Raw genomic sequence first — 17517 nt, 5'->3', positions numbered from 1 at the left:
ACATTTTCCTAAAGGGAAAATGGGACACCCCATGGGGCCAGCCCTGTATGAGGCCAGCCTGAGGAGGCCACCCTCCTGTACATGGGGCCGGCCCAAGCTGCTCTCTGGAGCGGGTCTGGTGTGGCCACTACCCCCCTCCTCCACAGCCCGCACAGCATTGCACCCCATGTTTTTGGCAAAACTGTGTTTGTTCAGTTTGCTCTTGGGACAAATACACCATTTTGCAGAAAGTCGGGATGGTTGGGACAGGATTTAAAAAAGGACTATCCCGGACAAAATGGGACATATGGTCACTCTAACTAGATCTCCTCCCTTCCCTGAGCTGGGATGGAACCCAGGAGTCCTGATTCCCAGGCCTGCAGCACCCCACCCCCCTTTGTGGCTGCCAAGACTCATGGGATGCCACCCCCCAGCCCGTGCTTTCTAGGGCGAGGCTGATGGGGGGAAGGGGAGGCAACAGCGCCCCCTGGGGACCTGGTCCGCTCCCGACTGCTTCCCTTCCGCCGGCCTTGCAGGCTGGAAACCCCTAGTCCCGGAACCAAATCTCCTGACTCTTGTTTCCCCCAGTGCACACCCCTACAAGATTACCGGAAGTAGTTCCTCCCGGGAAGATTAAAGAACACTCCAAAGATGGCGGCGCACTGTGGCCATTTCCCCCTCCCCTTCCGCTTTCTCCCTCAGTTAGGAGCTTCTCGGTACAGCTCCTGAGGCAGCCTCGTTTCCGGGGCATCCCGGCGCGAGGACACCACCACCCTCCGGAGCGGCGCGCAACCATGTGGAGGCGACTCGCGCGTCCTCTTCGCGCGCTGCCAAAGGTCCCCGGAGGTCAGAAGGTCGCCAACCGGCCTTATGCGGGGGCGGATTTAAAGGGCGAGCGCCCTTTCCAGGCTCTATGAGCCGGGGATGGTCCCCCGTTGGGCGCTGCCGGGGTGTTGTCCGCCCAATGAGGGGTTCTCCTTGGCCTAGTGTCCCTCGCCGCCCACCGTCCAGCCTTGGCCTGAATCACGCCAACATCCGTTCCACTGGAAGGCACCGTTCATGGGGGGCTGGGAGCCCGGACTCCTGGGTTCTATCCCAGTTCTGGGAGAGGTTACCAGTGGGGTTCTATCCCTGTCCCCATTTGTAAATTGGGTGCATGCCACTTAGCCTCCTCTGAGAAGCGCTTTGAGTTCCTCTGTGAACGGTGCACTGTTAATGCACCATATTAGAGTTTCATTCTGTGCTGGGGATCTAGGTCATGTTTCAGTGATGGCCGGTGATAGTCTCGGCTCTGTGTCTCCTAAGGGCCAAGGATCTGTGCAAGGTCTTTCTACATCTCCTCTCTTTTATTTTCCAGATCCTTTTTCTGCCAGAGTCCTCAGTGCTGGCCTGAAGAGCTATGTGCTTCCCCAGGATTATACCAGTGAGTGCTGGGCATGGAGAAATGCCAACACAGAAGGGCAGCGGGTGTCTTGTAATGTTAGACACATTTGTCACCTTCCTTGGAAAAGTGTTGGGGGAAGGTGTTAAGTCCCTGTGGGGGGCTGGAGTGGTAGGTGAGGGGAGAGCACTATAGAAAGCATATTACTAATTTTTGAAGTGTGATAGGGTATTGTCTAAGTGCATCATCACCATCTCTTGGGGGAGCACTGGTTATCTAGGAGGCATGTTATTAATCTCGCTTTGGAGGGTAGAGGAAGCGTTTTGTAATCCTTGCTGTCAGGGAGCAGTGTATCAATTATTATTTTTTAATAGCTTTGGAAAATATACCTAGTTGCATATCTCCCTTGTCAGGAGAACACACCATTTGCTCTAGGTTATCCTATTTCTTTTGTAAACACCTGGGGAGAGGAGTCATGTACCATTTTCTAAAGGCCAATGCACTTGGGTTTTGGACCAGTGTGGGAAGTAGACAGAATCTAGGAGCTTTGAGCTAACAGATCCCCTGCCTCTCCTCACCCTGTTGTCTAAATGCCTCCCACATATTTGTATTTCTCTCTTGACTCCAGGCAAGACTGAGTAGTAGTAATTTTTGCTAGCTGCTCTTCATCCAAGTGCTGATTTTGGCTTGATATTGAAATAAGAGGGAAGCTCTGCTGGTTATGTTTGATGTAAAGAAGCAGTAAAGCTGGTACTTCGGCCTGTCTACACCTAAAATTTAGGTTGACCTAGCTACATCACTTAGGGCTGTGAGAAATTTCCACACAGTTAGGTCAACCTAAACCGCACTGTAGATGCAGCAAAGGAGAGAAGAAGACAACCACCAATCATGGACCTTCAAGTGTGTCATCACCTCAACCTAGCTATCGTCTCTTGGAGGGGTAGACTATCTACGTCCACAGAAGAACCCTTCTGTCGACGTAGGAAACGTCTATATTACTGTGCTATGGAAGCACAACTGCAGCACTATAGCTGTGCTGCCGCTGTAGTGTAGCCATACCTTTAGGTCTATATTGGCTCACCAGCCTCTTCCACCACCATCATGTAGATGTTAGATAAAATGGAGGAGAGGAACGGAGCTTTATGGGACTGCTTAGATGAGGGCTTTGAGGTGGAGGAACAGTAATCCATAACCACCCTCAGGGTTTGGTATGAGAGGACAGACCTTTGCCATTTCAAGATGTCTCATTCATCCCTTCAGCTTCAAGGAGGTGGGATGGGAATAGTTGGGGATAAATAGCAGGAGGCCCTATCGTTCTCAATCTGCCACCCTAAAAGGAAGCATTAGTGACTGAGAGAATTGGCAGTATTATTACTAGTGTCGAGAAGTAGTTTCTTAAGCAGAGGACTAACCCAAGCTGCCTTCTTGCCTTTCCTTAGAGAAATCAGTGTTCACAGTAGAGCCAGTGTCTCCCCTTGCTTGATTTAACATAACTAGTTGTAAGATACATAGGCTTAGGTCCCTGGCCACAGAGTTTCAGAAGCTCAGTGAGGAAAACTGGCGGCTGTTCCCCTACTGACAGTTCCATATTTGCACTCTGTAGCTACAGATCTGTACCCACCAGACCAGCTGCCCCAGTGAAAAAGTGGAGGTGAGGCATGCTGACACCTCTTTTTGTTCATCCTTCCAGACATCTCCATCCCTGACCGACCCAAACTGAAGTTCATAGACAAAGTTCCAAGTGTACCTAAAGTGAGGCGGGAATTCAAAAACCTACGTGACATCCGTGGCCCATCCACTGAGGCTACTGAGTTCACCCAGGGACAGTATGGCATTTTGGTGAGTGGGAGAGGAGGGGAGATACAAATTGGGGTCACCTTTGGGTTGATTCAGCCAGAGCAAGAAAAACAGAACCCCAGGAGCTGATCTTTTCACCCAAGGCAGCTGAGACCATTAGGGCTTACTCCATCCAGGATGAAGACATAAGCCAAATGAGGCCAAGAGAGAGTATGGAAGTGGTATGAGTGAGAACAACTGTAAATGGGTGGCAGAAGAAGCCCCTTCACCTGTATTTGAGTCATAACTCCTCCTGTGCTTGTGCTCTCTCTCTCCTCTCTTGCAGGCATTGGGTGGTGGTTACCTTCATTGGGGTCACTTTGAAATGATGCGCCTAACCATCAATCGTCACCTGGATCCCAAGATCATGTTTGCCGTATGGCGCATCCCAGCCCCTTACAAGCCCATCACCCGCAAGAGCCTAGGCCAGCGCATGGGTGGGGGCAAAGGTGCCATTGACCACTATGTGACAGCAGTGAAATGTGGCCGCCTCATTTTGGAAGTGGGTGGGCACTGCGAGTTCGGGGAGGTGGAGCACTTCCTCACACAGGTGGCCAAGAAGCTGCCGTTCCCAGCCAAGGCAGTCAGCTGCCAGTCCCTGGAGGAGATGTACCAGGCGGAAAAGGAAAGAAGATGCAAAAATCAGAACCCCTGGACATTTGAGCGTATCATCACCTCCAACATGCTGGGGATCCGCAAGGTTCTGAGCCCCTACGATCTGACACAGAAGGGGCGCTACTGGGGCAAGTTCTTTCTGAAAGACAGAGTGTAATGACCAAGTGGGGGTAGGAGGGGAAAAAATCTCAGGGACAGGTGCCTGGAAGGAACCTTGATCCTCCTTCCTCAGCAGGTGTGAGGTCCCTCCTGAGTGCAGCCCATCTTGTAGTGGTAGGCTCTCCAGGGTGGGCATTACTGTGGAGATCTGCCCCTCTGCTCCAAAGGTGGCTGAGTTGTGTGCAGTAAACATGTAGGTGCAAGTTCGGGTAACCAATGATCATTTTGGATTAATAAAGCTTTCTTACAGTGGCATCGTCTTGTGCCTGTGCCTCCGTGTCCTGTGTACATTGGAGGCCAGAGGGGATGGTTAAGGGGCCATCCAAGGAGTCTCAGATCCTCTGTGGAGTATTAGGTTAGAGCCTGTATTGCTGCACATCTGACCAAGTCAGGAAGATGGTCCTCATACTGCATCATTGAAGTTCTAAGGAAACTTGCCCCATCCAACAACACTTCCTCCCAGCTGACCCACACACCCCACTACATACTGAATACACTGTAGCAGTGGTCACTGAATTGAACTCTTTATTCAGAAAGAGGCTTCTGTATAGATGATTGTGCCTTTAGAACAGTAACTATACAGATAACAGCTGATATAAATTCAGGGTGGGGGTTGTCTTAAGCACTGAGTGAGGCAGAGTCTCCTCTGCTCCACTTAGAGCTGACCCTCGAGGGGAACATGTCATTTGCCCTCTGTGTAACTGGGGAGGGATCATTAGATTTCATGGAGGTCTCCCTCTTTCTGAAGACTCTCTCACTAGTACAAGTAATGGAGGGGAAAGCAACCCTGGAGCTTTCCTCATGTGGATAGACAAGGACCCAAAGGAATAGAAGCATCAGGAGATGTATGGAGTGACAGCATCCTACTGCAGAAATGATTTATCCGAGGAGAGGGGGAAAACAAACAACAAATACGCTCAAGTTGACACGGTTTGGGGGTTCAAAATAAGTGACAAACTTTCAGGTGAAAGATTTTTCTGTAGGATAAATGAGACTGTCCCACAGCTAAACAAGGGAATACAGTCTATTTTGTGACTTAAGGGCTGGTCTAGACTGGCGGGGGGGGGGAAATCGATCTAAGATACGCAACTTCAGCTACGAGAATAGTGTAGCTGAAGGCGACGTATCTTAGATAGACTTACCTTGCGTCCTCACAGCACGGGATTGATTGCCGCAGCTCCCCCGTCAACTCCGCTTCTGCCTCTTGCCCTGGTGTTCTGGAGTCGACGGGGAAGGCGTTCAGGGATCAATTTATCATGTCTAGATGAGACGTGATAAATCACTCCCCGGTGGATCGATTACTACCCGCTGATCTGGTAGACCCTAGCTGAGTGAGTGAAGGGCTTAACTGCCTTCCAAGTGTCAGTGATTCAGGTCAAGCATGTTCTGATTCCCACCCTCAGCAGCAGGAGTGGACTGGGAAAGAGCCAGAGAAATAGGGGTCACAGGAATCAGAGTGAAAACAGCTATATTGCTCATCTGGGGAAAGATGTTCTGACAGTTCAGTGCCTGATCACGCTTTTGATGTACTGACAGTTACAATGTCAGATGCGGTCTGTAATCCCTGTCCACCAAGGAGGAGAACTGAGTCTCCCAGAGCAACAGAGGCAGGACTGTGCCATTCCCCACCCTTCAATAAGTTTGTGCTGAGCATACACATTCCATTGAATGGATGTCCTCTGCTGGCTAGTCACTCTTCACACACAAGTGGGCAGAAGGAGCCACTAGGACTAAGAACAGAGTTGAACTAAAAGGTTGATATTTAGAAGCACTTTAAACAGCCAATAAACGTGGAGTCTGAAAATGGTTACATTGGAAGATGAACTTCCCTTCGTGTCAGCTAGCATCATCCCCATGGTGTCTTGTTTGGTTTTGTCTTTGCGGCCCATCCTCCCTGTTCTATTCCGGCTTCCTCTGCCCCTCCAGCCAGGAATGCTCTGAATGGTGAATATCTGACAGATAGGGTCCACTGGCCAGGCCTGTGACTTCTCCGTAAAGAGGAGGAGGTAGAGCTGGTGAGAAATCCAGATGGGAAAGAACATTTGACGGGTGGCACCAGGGTGCAGAGTGGAAGAACGGTGAAAGGCCATCTGCAAATCCATCTGAAAAATCAGAGCAAGAGAGACACCAAAGGAGAAAGGACAGATGAATCTTGCAATTCCATCTACCTCACAGTCCCCTTTTCTGTCAGTAACCTACCATCCCTTGTTCTTTTTGACATTGTCCTCTTGATCATCCTTTAGGCTTGGCAGTTATGTTCCTAAATGGCACTTCCTGCATGCTCCTCAACTTTCCTTTCCTTAGATGCTGAATACAGCAGCTAGACACCTAGCAGGCTGCCAGTCTAGACCCCTCTTTCCCCGCAACCAGAATAAGGGCATAAAGCAATCACAGTACAGGGAACACAACCCAGAAGTACAAATTCTGACTGAACCAAACACCAGCTCCCACCCTGCTGACCCATCGCACCGCTACATCTGGCTCACCTGTGGTGGGGGAGGGCAGGAGATGGGCACTCAGGCGAAGATGCCCCCAATGGTGGAAGCCAGGATGATGGCCAGGATGATACAACAGATCATGATCATGATCTTCTTCTGCTCGGCGAGAGAGAGAAATGTAAACAACACACAGTACATGCAGTGGACTTACAGTGAACTATAAATGGAAGTGAGAGGAGAGGGAAGGGTCACCCATCCTCCATGTGTCACAAAGAGCAGAGGAAGGGGGGCCATCACTTGGGCTGGAAAAGAGGAAAGGGATCCATGGGTAGTAGGACGGAGATGTGGAGGGAGGGAGTGGGGCTTTTCTTTCACAGAGAACAGAAAAAGTTTTATCCTTGGTGCTGGTGGCTCTCGTGGGAAATGATCGCTTAGTGAGCTCATTTCCCTTCCCCTCAACTCACGTGCCATGCAGAAAAAGCAAACTCCAGCCATGTGCTCTGATGCCATCATTACAGGGGCCACATGAATAGCTAAATAGGAACTAGCCTGCCCCGCACATACAGCCATGCAGAATGTCATGCCCCCAAGGAAAAGACACAACACCCGTTATCTCATCTTACCAGAAGCACTGGATACTGCACAGCAGCGGAGGAGAAACCCCAGCCAAGTTTTCTGATCCACGTGGATGAAGTGGAGAGGCGAGGCCCTTCTGGAGACTTGGAACAACAGGCCAGCCTGGGTGGGTGGGTGGGGTTCTCTCACCCTTTCACCTCCCCAAGGTTCATCAGCGGAGCCAGGTGGCATGGAGATTATAAACAAAGCTCCTTCCTTTGCAGCCAAACCTGGTCACTGCTGCTATTCTGAAAGAGGAGCTGTCTCTTTAAATGTCAGTGAGTCAAGTGAAAGCAGTTCTCAGCCCAGCGCTGGAGGCTCAAAGTCCCAGTCTCATCCCCAAGGCAGTGCTGCTGTTGTGAGGCTATTTAATTCCAAATGGTGCTATCATTAACCCTTCGTTGGGCAGGTCACTGTATCTACTGCCTTTCCCCATCTGTTGCTTTACTCAGCCTTGACTCTTGCCGTGGGTTGGATAATTGGGGCAGGGCTGAGGCTGAGCAGAGCAACAGATTCCAGCCAGGAGCATTCTGAACTGGTGTATCCCAATGTTTGCATGGAGCAGTCTCTTCTAGGCCAGGACTTGGCCCCTGCGCGGTGCATTGGGCAGCACAGGCTGCATTACTCAGGTTGGGAGCTGGTGAGCCAGAGAGAACCACGGCATCTGTCCACGTCTGGCAGCCCTGCTAATAAAGTCTCCTTTACACTGGGAGGAGGGTGGCCTAGTGGCTAGAGCACTGGACTGGGACTCAGGAGCCCTAGGCTCTATTCCAGGCTCAACCACTGGGCAAGTCACTTCCCCTATCTGTGCCTCAATTTCCTCATCTGTAAAATGTGAGTAGTGATACTGACCTCGTTTTGAAACCTACTGAGGACCTGAGCTAGTTATGAATTATTACTGCCATTCATTCCAGCCAAGTCCTGTCTTTTTCTACCATGAGGGATGCAAGCCAAGGAGATAGCACCCCTGCCTCCCAGCCTCAAACCAGCCAAGAACAGCTAGGGTAACTATAGCTGGATGTTGCATTTAGGCAGTGGCGGCTCATGCAGGGAACACAACGCAGGCGAGAGCTGTTCGTGATCAAATGTAAATTCATTTATTTACTTTTTTAAATTAAAAATAAATCAAAGTAAAAAAAAAAAAAAAAAAAAAGACACAAGCCAATACCCTCACTTGGTGAAACAATGACATTTCCCGTCTACAGAGCTTTGGGGAGTTTCAGGGGCATCTCAGGGCTGCAATGGCAACCCTGCCCAGGCAGCATGCTCCATACCCACTATCTAGAAAATCACAGACATCAAGACCTAGAGGAGAAGACGACAAATGGGAACTTCCTCCCAGCTCCGTCTGTTCACCAAAGGGTAATGGCCAAGTGCAGTCCTACATCAGGAGAGTGGGTCATGGGGCATCAAGCTGGTGAGTGCTAAGTGGGTCTAAGATGTGCAGCCTCTAGCACATCAGGAAGGATGGTGGGGGTGGAAGTGTGCACCTGGACCAGCCAGATGCTGCTAGGGCAGGGAGTTTAGCTCCCTTCACGGACAAGAATCCCCCATCCTGACTAATAAGGGCTGTCACCCCTTATCTTTCAACAAGGGGAGAGGACATTTGTCAAGTGAATTTAGTATAGCTCTTGGGCCCTGTTTATCCTCCAAGCAGGCACAACATAGGTAGGCTTCCCCCATCCCTCTGCCCTGGGAAAATCACCACTGATTCAGTCCTTAGCTTCTCTATTGAGGCTTCCAAGCAGAGAGCCCGATTGGTGTAATGGCATTTCTGCGATCCAGAGATCTGTCCACTGGGAATGGGGCCCCAAGACCTTAATCCCCCTTTCCCACCAAGGCCACCAAACGGCTGTCATGCAGCTGTTGGTCATGCCCGACTCGGGTGGATCACACCCAAACCCACATCACACCAGTAAAAACAGGCCACCCTGATTTCTGTGACAAATGCAGACATTCAGGGACTGGCTGGTAAGAATAATAAATACACACAAGGACTCCTGATCCAGACACATTTAAAACAACATCCATGAAAACTCAACTAGTCCTGAGTAAACGGACCATTAAACATACATGCAGACACACACACACTAAAATTATATCCCCATCAGAGGTGGGCAGCTATACCCACTGGTCCCATAACCAAAGGAGAAGCCCCAGCAAGGATCAGACAAGGTCAGTGCTAAGATTTGCAGCCCAGGAGTCACTGATCACTATTTAACAGAATATGTCACCCAACCTAAAGTTTCCAAGAGCCCCAGCCCTGCAAACCAACCACAGGGAGTATCAGAGCCTGGGCTTTGGGTTGGGTGCCAGAAGCCAATCGGATTATTTTTGTGCTTAGAACAAATAAGTAGGTGGAAACTCCAGTCGCAAAGGTTCACACTTCAAAGCAAACAGAGGTTTCGATTCCTCCCAGTTCTTAGCAAACAGGGATCACACGAGACAGGGCTTGAAGGCAACTCCTTCTGTACACAGGCACCCGCCCCTCAGGAAGGGATTAAGAGAAGCAGCCCATGCTCCGCTGGGCTTTTACTCTGCACTGAGCTCAGAGTGCTCATGCGTCCTGGTACTCCGCCACAGACCCACGTTTCAGTCCCAGCCCTGTTACCCGTCCCACCTAGTGCACTGAGGTCAGTGTCCGCATATCCTGCTCTGCTTTGCTTCCACATCCCGTCCCTAATTCTGGGATTGGCAAAGTTGAGGACTGCTGCCAAGTCTGTCCCTGTTGATTTGACCAACGTCCCTTGTTAATCCTGGTGTCAAAGCAGCTTGGGAGTGCTGCGGATTCCGGTGCCATAGGTTTAGTGCATTGCTACACAGGAGATTCAAGATCAGGCCTATCTGCTCACTCTCCTTGGGGTTGGCAGGTCCTGGGAGCACTGCAGAGTCCAGCCTCAGTTAGTGTCCAATATGCCACACGGCCGACCCAGGTGAGCTCCCGAGCCCTGATATCTCACTCCCTGTCCTGGCTGGAGCAATTCAGAGGGGTAGTTCTTACATTCCCTGGCCTCTCTCAATAAAGATTTCAAACAATTAAAAAATTCCCCCTAAGAAAGATGAAAACAAGACAGGCCAGTGAGGTAGGAAACACAGTCCTGGACATTCCTTTAAGGCTCTGCTACCATTGGTGAGACTCCCGCCAGGAAACGAAATCTGACCAAAATGACATCAGGAGGAGGAATTGGGGTTGGTGGTTGTGGACTCGGAGAGGAGGGCAGAAAGGAAGGCTTGATGGTGGCTTCTCTCAAGTGCATCAGTGGTGCAGGAGACAGTTACCTCCTGGACATGGCGAAGCAAGCTCAGATCCTCCAGGAGGGATGCATCAGCTAGCTGATGAATGGGCTGGCAGTTCTCCCAAGAAGTGCTATTGGGAAAAGCTCCACCCAAAAGGGAAATGATTCACAGCAGAGCCCAGAGGGCAGGCTGTGATTAGCAGGTCCAGGGAAGGCAGGGGGAGCAGGAGGATCACGAGGGAAAAAGCTCACCACCAAGATCAGGAGTGTCTGGAGAAATTGAAGGAACAAGGGAGAAATCAATTCACATCTGAGGGCAGGCCAGCAGGGTAATATTAAACATAATCACTGACATCTAAACATTAACAGATCCTGGGCCCAGACAGCTAGAGAGGGGGAAAACGATCTCTGCAGATGGGCCAATGACCCCACTGTGGGGCTCAGAAACAGCCAGCATACGCACCCATATGCTGCATGATGGTGTCTCCAAAACCACTACCCTTGCTCCCCAGAGTCTCAACTTTCATTTAAAATAAAAAGCAAGTCTCTGTTATGCTTGCAAAGGAAATCGCAAAACCGTGACCCAAGTGTAAGTGAGCGGAGGGAGCCTGGAACAACTCACAGAAGTGTGAACTGCCCCATTTGTGAGGGTCAATTAAATGGCCGTTTTGTTAGCTGTGTTTGTCATGGCTCATCTGAGAATGGGGAGGGAGGGTCACAGATTGGCACAGTTCCCCAATGATTTTGGTGCTACAGGCGGGTGGTTTTTGGGAAATGCCACATTTCCCTCCCCCTCAATCAGCCCAAGCACTTTGGTCAAGCCCAGGGGGACAGTCAAACAACCCCAGCCCAGGAGGGGCCAAGCAACATCACACCCCTATTTTGATTATCTGCACAACCTGAGCGGGTCTGGTTTTGGTGACTCATGGGGCGGAGCTTGGAAGAGTTCCACCTTCTTTTTCCCCTCTTCCCCCTTCTCCCCCCCCAAGGGAAGGAATGGAGAGCAGACCAGAATTAACCCTTCAGATCTCTTTGTGCACAACGTCCTACCTTGCACTCTCGGAGTCTGCAGAGATCCAGAGAGCTGTGAGTGAGCCCTGTAAAAACAGCACAGGTGCCTGCTTTGCAGCAGACTCTAGCAGCTGCCTTCACTGGGGCCACATTCACAGAACTATCCTCCCCACTCTAGAACCTTGAGAAATCATGCTCCCCCGCTTCCCAAGTCATGCTCCTTACACTGTCCCCTCTTCTGCAAACACCCTCTCGCCTGCCACATCCCCAGTGCCGAGGCAAGAGTTAAAAATGTAAGAGATTGAAGGCAAAGCTCAGCTGCAAAGCACAGAACCCAAAGCTAGAGCCAAGAATCTACAGCCCAAAGCACAGAGCCCAGAGGCTAGAATCCAAAGTACAGCACATAGTCTAGAACCCGAAGCCAGAACCAAAAGCACAGTAGCCAGTCTAGAACCCAAAACCATAACCAAGAGCTCACAGCACAGAACCCAAAGCCAGAACCCACATAGCCCAGAACACAAAGCACACTGTCTAGAGTCTAGAACCCAAAGCCAGCAGCAAGAACCTAGAGCACAGAACCCAATGCATAGACAAGGTTGTGGATACAACACCCAGGATAGATCCAACTGACACTAGTGAGAATACATTTTATTTCTGGCCCAAGGCAGTGTTGGTCTCCAGGTATGAGGAGCAAAACCCCACCCGATATCCAAGGCACCCACCAATACATACCCAACTCAGAGAGGTTCTGAACTCTCCTGGGCAAGCAAGCAACAATAAGTTCAAGTCACTCCACCACCTTTGCTTGACTGCCACCCCACCGAGCCAGCACCCCAGGAAACCCCCACATTTCCCCACACTACTTACAGTTTGGAGCCAGCAACCCTGGGGGCTAGCTTTACTTGAGCCCTACGGAAAGTCCAATAATCAGAGCTACTATTGCGAGCAAGACAACCACTACCACAATGATAATTATCATTTTCTGGAGGAGGGGACAAAAACAAAAACAAAAAAAAAGGATAAAACCATAAACAGCAATGCAACAGCAAATGAGAAAACAGATATGGCTCCCCCTGCACGTGTCCCTTTAAGAGACAGCTATTTCAGAGCTGCAGAGCACTGATTTCAGCCACCCCTTTAAGGCAGCATAGCAATTTTTTAAACACCTCAAAAATATTCCCCACCAGAATCTTTCAGATTAAAAAAAATCAGACCATATGCATTTCTAGGCTTCTTAATTTTTGTCCCCCTCTTAATTTAATCCAGTCCCAGCCTTCTCCAGCTAGGGATGCTGCAGGGAATGGCATAAAGGCACTGGGAGCACACAGCTACTCCAATCCTAGCCTCCCTCAATTGGGGGTACTATTGGGAATGGTGAGTAGAGAGGTACTCCCAGCCTCTCCTAGCATGGGGTGCTGTAGATAGCCGGGCAGGACTACTGGCTGTGGGGGGAGCTCCCTGCTACTCCAGTCCCAGCCTCTCCCAGCAGGGGGCACTGAAGGGGGAGCTCAAGTTACTCCAGCATTGACTCCTGTCAGCAGGGGGTGCTATAGGTAATGGTGTAGAGATGTGGGCTGCGGGGAAGTTCCCAGCCTCCCCCCTCCCCTTGAAGGCACTTTAGGGAACAGTGCAGGTAGGGTGACCAGATAGCAAGTGTAAAAAATCGGGACGGGGGTGGGGGGTAATAGGTGCCTATATAAGAAAAAGTTCCCAAAATCGGGATTGTCCCTATAAAATCGGGACATCTGGTCACCCTAAGTGCAGGAGCTCTGGGGACCGAGCCTGGCTCATAACCACATTTATCAAGACGTACAGAGAAGAAGGAAGGGCCAGGGAGGAGCCCGGAGCTAGCAAAGTGAAGCAGGGAGACAGCCCAAGCAGTTACCTCGAAGAGGGATGCAGCATGGCACGTCGTACGTGGAGGGGCTCAGTGTCCGGGCTGTGGGGGACAAGTGAGGGAGGAGGAGAAGGCTGTGAAAGAAGAGCACAGGAAGCTGGAGCAAGGGATGGGGAAATATTACTGAGAAACCAAGGGGTCACCGGGGCCCCTGGATTTGCTCTGGACCTTTGCCAGCTAGACCCATTGGCCCAGGTGCTCAAAAAAGTATTCAGGTGGCTTACTCCCCTGGAAATCATAATACCTTTGAGAGCCATTGGTCCTTTCCAAGCAGGGAGGGGGCTGGAACAGGGATGGGATGGAGAGATGGAGACCAGCAAGGTCAGAGAGGGGTGGGATGGAGGAGGATGACTGGAGGTGACTGAGAAGATTTTGGGAGGTGGGGGGGGAGGCTGAGGGGGTGGAATGGGAAAAGGACTTTGACTGGTGGGTGGGTGCTGGATGCAGTGAGGCTTTGGTTGATGGGATGGGTCATGGTTGGATGGGTGACAGAAGAGTGAGATGGGAACCTTTGATTGACATGCCTGGGGACTGGACAGGGAGCTGTGATTGGTGGTGTCGAGGTGATGGGGTGGGGCTTTGGTTTATAGGATGGGTCACGATTGGATGGATCTGAGAAGGGTGAGATGGGGGCTTTGACTGGTGAGTGGAGGTTGGATGGGGGACTGTGATTGGTGGGATGGGAGACTAGATGGGGTGGGGTTTTGGTTGGTGGGATGATTTAAGATTGGATGGCATCTGAGAAGGGTGAGACGGGACCATTGATTGGCAGGAGGTGGAGACTGGATGGGGCTGTGATTGGTCGTTCTCACCCTTCTGGCCTCGCTCTGGTATTTCACAGCCTTTTTGGTGTCAGCCACGGCCCGTTCCACAAAGCCCACCGACTGGTCCATGTTGGTCTCTATGCGGTCGATCATGGCTCCCTTGCGGAGGAAGAGAGAGATGGCGGGAGCGGCAGAGAGTGGCGGAAGTGGCAGGGAGGCAGAAGAGAGCAAGAGAGCCAGCGAGGGGGCCTGGGCACAGATTGGAGCTTGGGGGACTCACCTTGTGTGCCTTTTTCTTGTATACCAGAGCCTTTTTGGTCTCATCGCGCGCTTTCTCTATGTGGTCTACCGCATGCATCATGTTCAGTTCTATGTTATCTAGGACCCCGCCCTGTCAGGGGAGCAGGAAGAGAGGAAACTCAGACATCTAAAACACCCACAGCACCTCCCACCATGCACATGCTCCTCCCATCACGAGATCCCAGCCCGGCCCTTGGAGGTCTCCCCCTCTGCTCAGGTGAGCAAGGCAGTCATTCCCACCGCCCCCGCCCTTCTCCTGGGCACAGAGGGGTTGCCATTGGGTTGTAGGGCTTCAGGGTCAATCCACCGCCTCTCCCTGGGTCTGATGACAGGAAAGGGGCATACTCACCGTTCCCCGACTCACACGCCACCTCCTCGGCATTGCATTGAGGGTAGAAAACAGAAAGGGGGCCTCAGAGATAGACACTGATCCCTAAGTTGCAGTGAGAGGTGGCTGCACTCCACAATGCAGGGGCCTCAGGAGACTGAAATGGGGGGCTTTCCCCCAGGGAGAGACAGAGCAGGGATTGGGCCCTGGCTGCAGGAGCTCTGTGGGGTCGAAGGAAAGCCAGGCACTGAGCACTGGGACAGGACGACAGACCTCTGGGTCTCCATGACATCAGCCATGTCACCAAGATCACAAACTCACTCCCACCCAGCTCCCACATCCGAGGTACCACCAACAGAAAATCCCTGGCTGCTAGAAGGCACCAGTGTTCAGTTGCTTAGTTACCCATTCCAATTCCCAGTTTGGCTGCTCAGTCCCTCCATTTCCCCCATCCCTGCATTGCTTGGTTACATGGTTTTCACCCTGCCCCATCTTGTACAATCCTTTTTTTTCCCTACTCCCAGGTTACATGGTCATCATGCTGTCTCCTCCCATGGTTACTCAGTTACCAAGGCTTACCCCACTTTCCCCTCCTGTTACACAGCTGTCACCTTCATCCCGGTTGCTGAGTTACCCTGTTCCCTGCCCCAGGTTACATGGTTATTCTATTCCCTGACCCTGGTTGCTAGGTTACCCCTTCCTGTCCTGGTTGCTAGGTTACCCCTTCCTGTCCCGGTTGCTCAATCACTCAGTCCTTATCCCTCCAGAGCGCCCCACCCCCTCATTGGATGTTCTGCCCAGTTACCTGGTTTTCCACCAGCATGGCGATGTCCACAAACATGTCGTGAAGCTCCTTGATGCTGCTCTCAAGCCGCACAATGTCCTTGTGCCGCCCCTCGATCTCGCTCAGTGCCTGCTTTGAGATCTGCGAATCCATGATCTGGAACAGAGCCAGACAGGGTCGGTTACCATCCCGCACAAACCCAGATAATGCTAAGGAGCTGTGAGCTAACACCCTGCCATTCCCACTGCTCAGAGTTACCCTGCTCCCCACCACCCATATCCTGACACCCACACTCGCTGCCCATCACCCCAAATTCCCACTGCTCACCCCCCCCATCCCAGTGTCTCCCCCTAGATTTCCCATTCTATAAGTGCTTTGAGATCTACTGATGAAGGCACTTTGTAAGAGCTAGGTACTATTATACCATCATATGCTCCAAGGTCCCTCCTCTTTATGCACCTCCATTCCCCCATCTCCTCCCAGTCCCCACTGCGTCCTCACCCCAGATGTGAATATCGAGGGGTTTCCACTCTCTAGCATCTCCTCCAGCTCCTCATCCGTTGTATTCTTCCCAGCTTTATCATGGGAGAAAGAGAGGAGAGATCAGACCAAATCGCTGGGCATGAATGGCGGAACCAGCAAGGCTGGGGGGGGGGGGGGGGGAAGGGAAGAGAGTGGGGAGATTCACTTTGGCTGCTCTTGGGGACAGGTGTGTTTGTGTGAACCCCTCTGGCCTCCAAACTGAGACATGCCTTCCAAGCCCAGATTCTAAACCTCCCCCACATTCAGCAGAGACACAGCTGGGGGATAGGGAGGAATCCCACAACTGCCCAGCCCACACTTCCCAGCAGGGGGCACTGAGACACCCTGGGTGGGAGGGGATCATGGGAGGATTATGGTTGGGACTCTCTCAAATTCACAATCCATTTTTGTAAATTTCACGGTCACACCATTTTTTAAATCTTGAATTTCTCGGTGTCAGATATTTAAATCTTAAATTTCAGTGTTGTAACAAAACAAATATGTATTTAAAAACAGCAAAATATAAAGCCCATGACGACCCCCCCCCCCGCACCCTCCCCACACACACACCCTTACTTCTGCACTGCTGCAGTGCTGCCTTCAGAGCTGGTAGCCCAGTCGCCGCTCTCTGGCAGTCCAGCTCTGAAGGCAGCACAGAAGTAAGGGTGGCAATACTGTGACCGCCCCTACAACAGTCTTGCAACCCCCTTTTGGGTCAGAACCCCCAGTCTGAGAAACACTGTATAGTATAGGGAAAAGTACACAACAGATCAGATTTCACAGGGGAGACCAGATTTCATGGTCCATGACACGTTTTTCAGAGCCGTGAATTTGCTAGGGCCCTAATTATGGTCTCTGCAGTAACTCAGGCTCACAAACTGGAGTGGGATAGTTTCCATTCCTGTGGGCAATTAATCCAACCACCCCTTGGGCTGGGGAGGAGGGTCAGGCCCTGGCCATATGCTGCCTGTGGGCCACGTCCCCTGAGCGGGGAGGGTACATACTGATCTCGAGCTGCCGCTGGATCCGCCCTTTGCTACGTTCTCGGAAGTCGACCTGTGCCTCGTTGTACTTGGTCATCACATCGACAAACTTCCGGGAAAGGACAGAATGCTGGGGGGAGGGAAAGGAGGAGACGAGCAGTTCACTGTATGATCTATATTGTGGTAATGTGGGTTCACGGGCACTGCCTCTCCAGCTGGGATAGCCATCTGCCCCATCTGCTTGGGGAGCTATCTGACCACAGCACAGCCTACCTGCTCTCCATACCCTCTCTCCTCCTTATCCTCCCCTTTCCCCAAACACAGCCTGGATGGTTCTGACAGGAGCACCCACTGCAGCGTTGGGGAAATGCTGTCACTTGCCCGTGCCTCAGTTTACCCATCTGTATGAAAGGGATAATAATGCTCTGGATAGTGCTTTTATAGCACTTAAGGTCTGAAGGAATTATCTAGTTCAACCTGTATAACAGGCCAGAAAATTTCAGCCAATGAATCCTCCATGAAGCCCAGAACTTCTGGGTGAGCTAGAGCCGATTGTTTGGAAGAACATCTGGTCTTGACTTTGAACAACACACTCCTAGAAGTGTAGGGCTGAAGAATTCACCTCAGCCCTAGATAAAGTCATTCTAATGGTTAATTACCTCCTAATAC

General features: G+C 51.3%; 2 protein-coding genes across 13 annotated transcripts in view; one reads left to right on the top strand and one right to left on the bottom strand.

Annotated features, from left to right (window-relative positions):
• Positions 1-626: 626 nt before the first annotated feature.
• Positions 627-4225, top strand: MRPL16 (mitochondrial ribosomal protein L16). Its single transcript, XM_005280554.3, has 4 exons — positions 627-825; positions 1337-1402; positions 3051-3199; positions 3483-4225. Exons 1-4 carry the CDS (start codon positions 774-776, stop codon positions 3966-3968), a joined length of 753 nt encoding a protein of 250 aa, XP_005280611.1. The 5' UTR covers positions 627-773; the 3' UTR covers positions 3969-4225.
• Positions 4226-5725: 1500 nt separating this feature from the next.
• The window catches only part of STX3 (syntaxin 3), a 31070-nt gene continuing 19278 nt past the window's right edge, over positions 5726-17517 (bottom strand). The window contains exons 6-15 of one of the 12 annotated variants that reach the window (XR_006176347.2): positions 16870-16978; positions 15845-15918; positions 15365-15499; positions 14212-14322; positions 13980-14090; positions 13156-13241; positions 12138-12252; positions 7032-10529; positions 6457-6564; positions 5726-6072 (exon numbers count right to left, since the gene is read on the bottom strand). Coding sequence is in view for 4 of the 12 variants with exons in the window: in XM_065591765.1 (XP_065447837.1) it covers positions 13764-14090; positions 14212-14322; positions 15365-15499; positions 15845-15918; positions 16870-16978 (756 nt within the window). In the remaining 8 variants the exon portion in view is untranslated. Of the gene's footprint in view, positions 6073-6456; positions 6565-7031; positions 10530-12137; positions 12253-13155; positions 13242-13630; positions 14091-14211; positions 14323-15364; positions 15500-15844; positions 15919-16869; positions 16979-17517 lie in introns of those variants that run through there. The other 11 variants (XR_010600423.1, XR_010600424.1, XR_010600422.1 and 8 more) reach the window with 11 other exon arrangements.

This window comes from Chrysemys picta, chromosome 4, assembly GCF_011386835.1.
Source record: "Chrysemys picta bellii isolate R12L10 chromosome 4, ASM1138683v2, whole genome shotgun sequence".
In the NCBI taxonomy this organism is placed as follows: Eukaryota; Metazoa; Chordata; order Testudines; family Emydidae; genus Chrysemys; species Chrysemys picta.
This window is presented reverse-complemented; position numbering and strand designations above follow the sequence as displayed.

Coding starts and splice junctions, on each gene's coding strand:
- MRPL16 (XM_005280554.3), top strand. CDS start 774: ATGTGGAGGCGACTCGCGCGTCCTCTTCGCGCGCTGCCAAAGGTCCCC. Junction 826..1,336: donor GCTGCCAAAGGTCCCCGGAG/GTCAGAAGGTCG, acceptor TTTATTTTCCAG/ATCCTTTTTCTGCCAGAGTC. Junction 3,200..3,482: donor AGGGACAGTATGGCATTTTG/GTGAGTGGGAGA, acceptor CCTCTCTTGCAG/GCATTGGGTGGTGGTTACCT.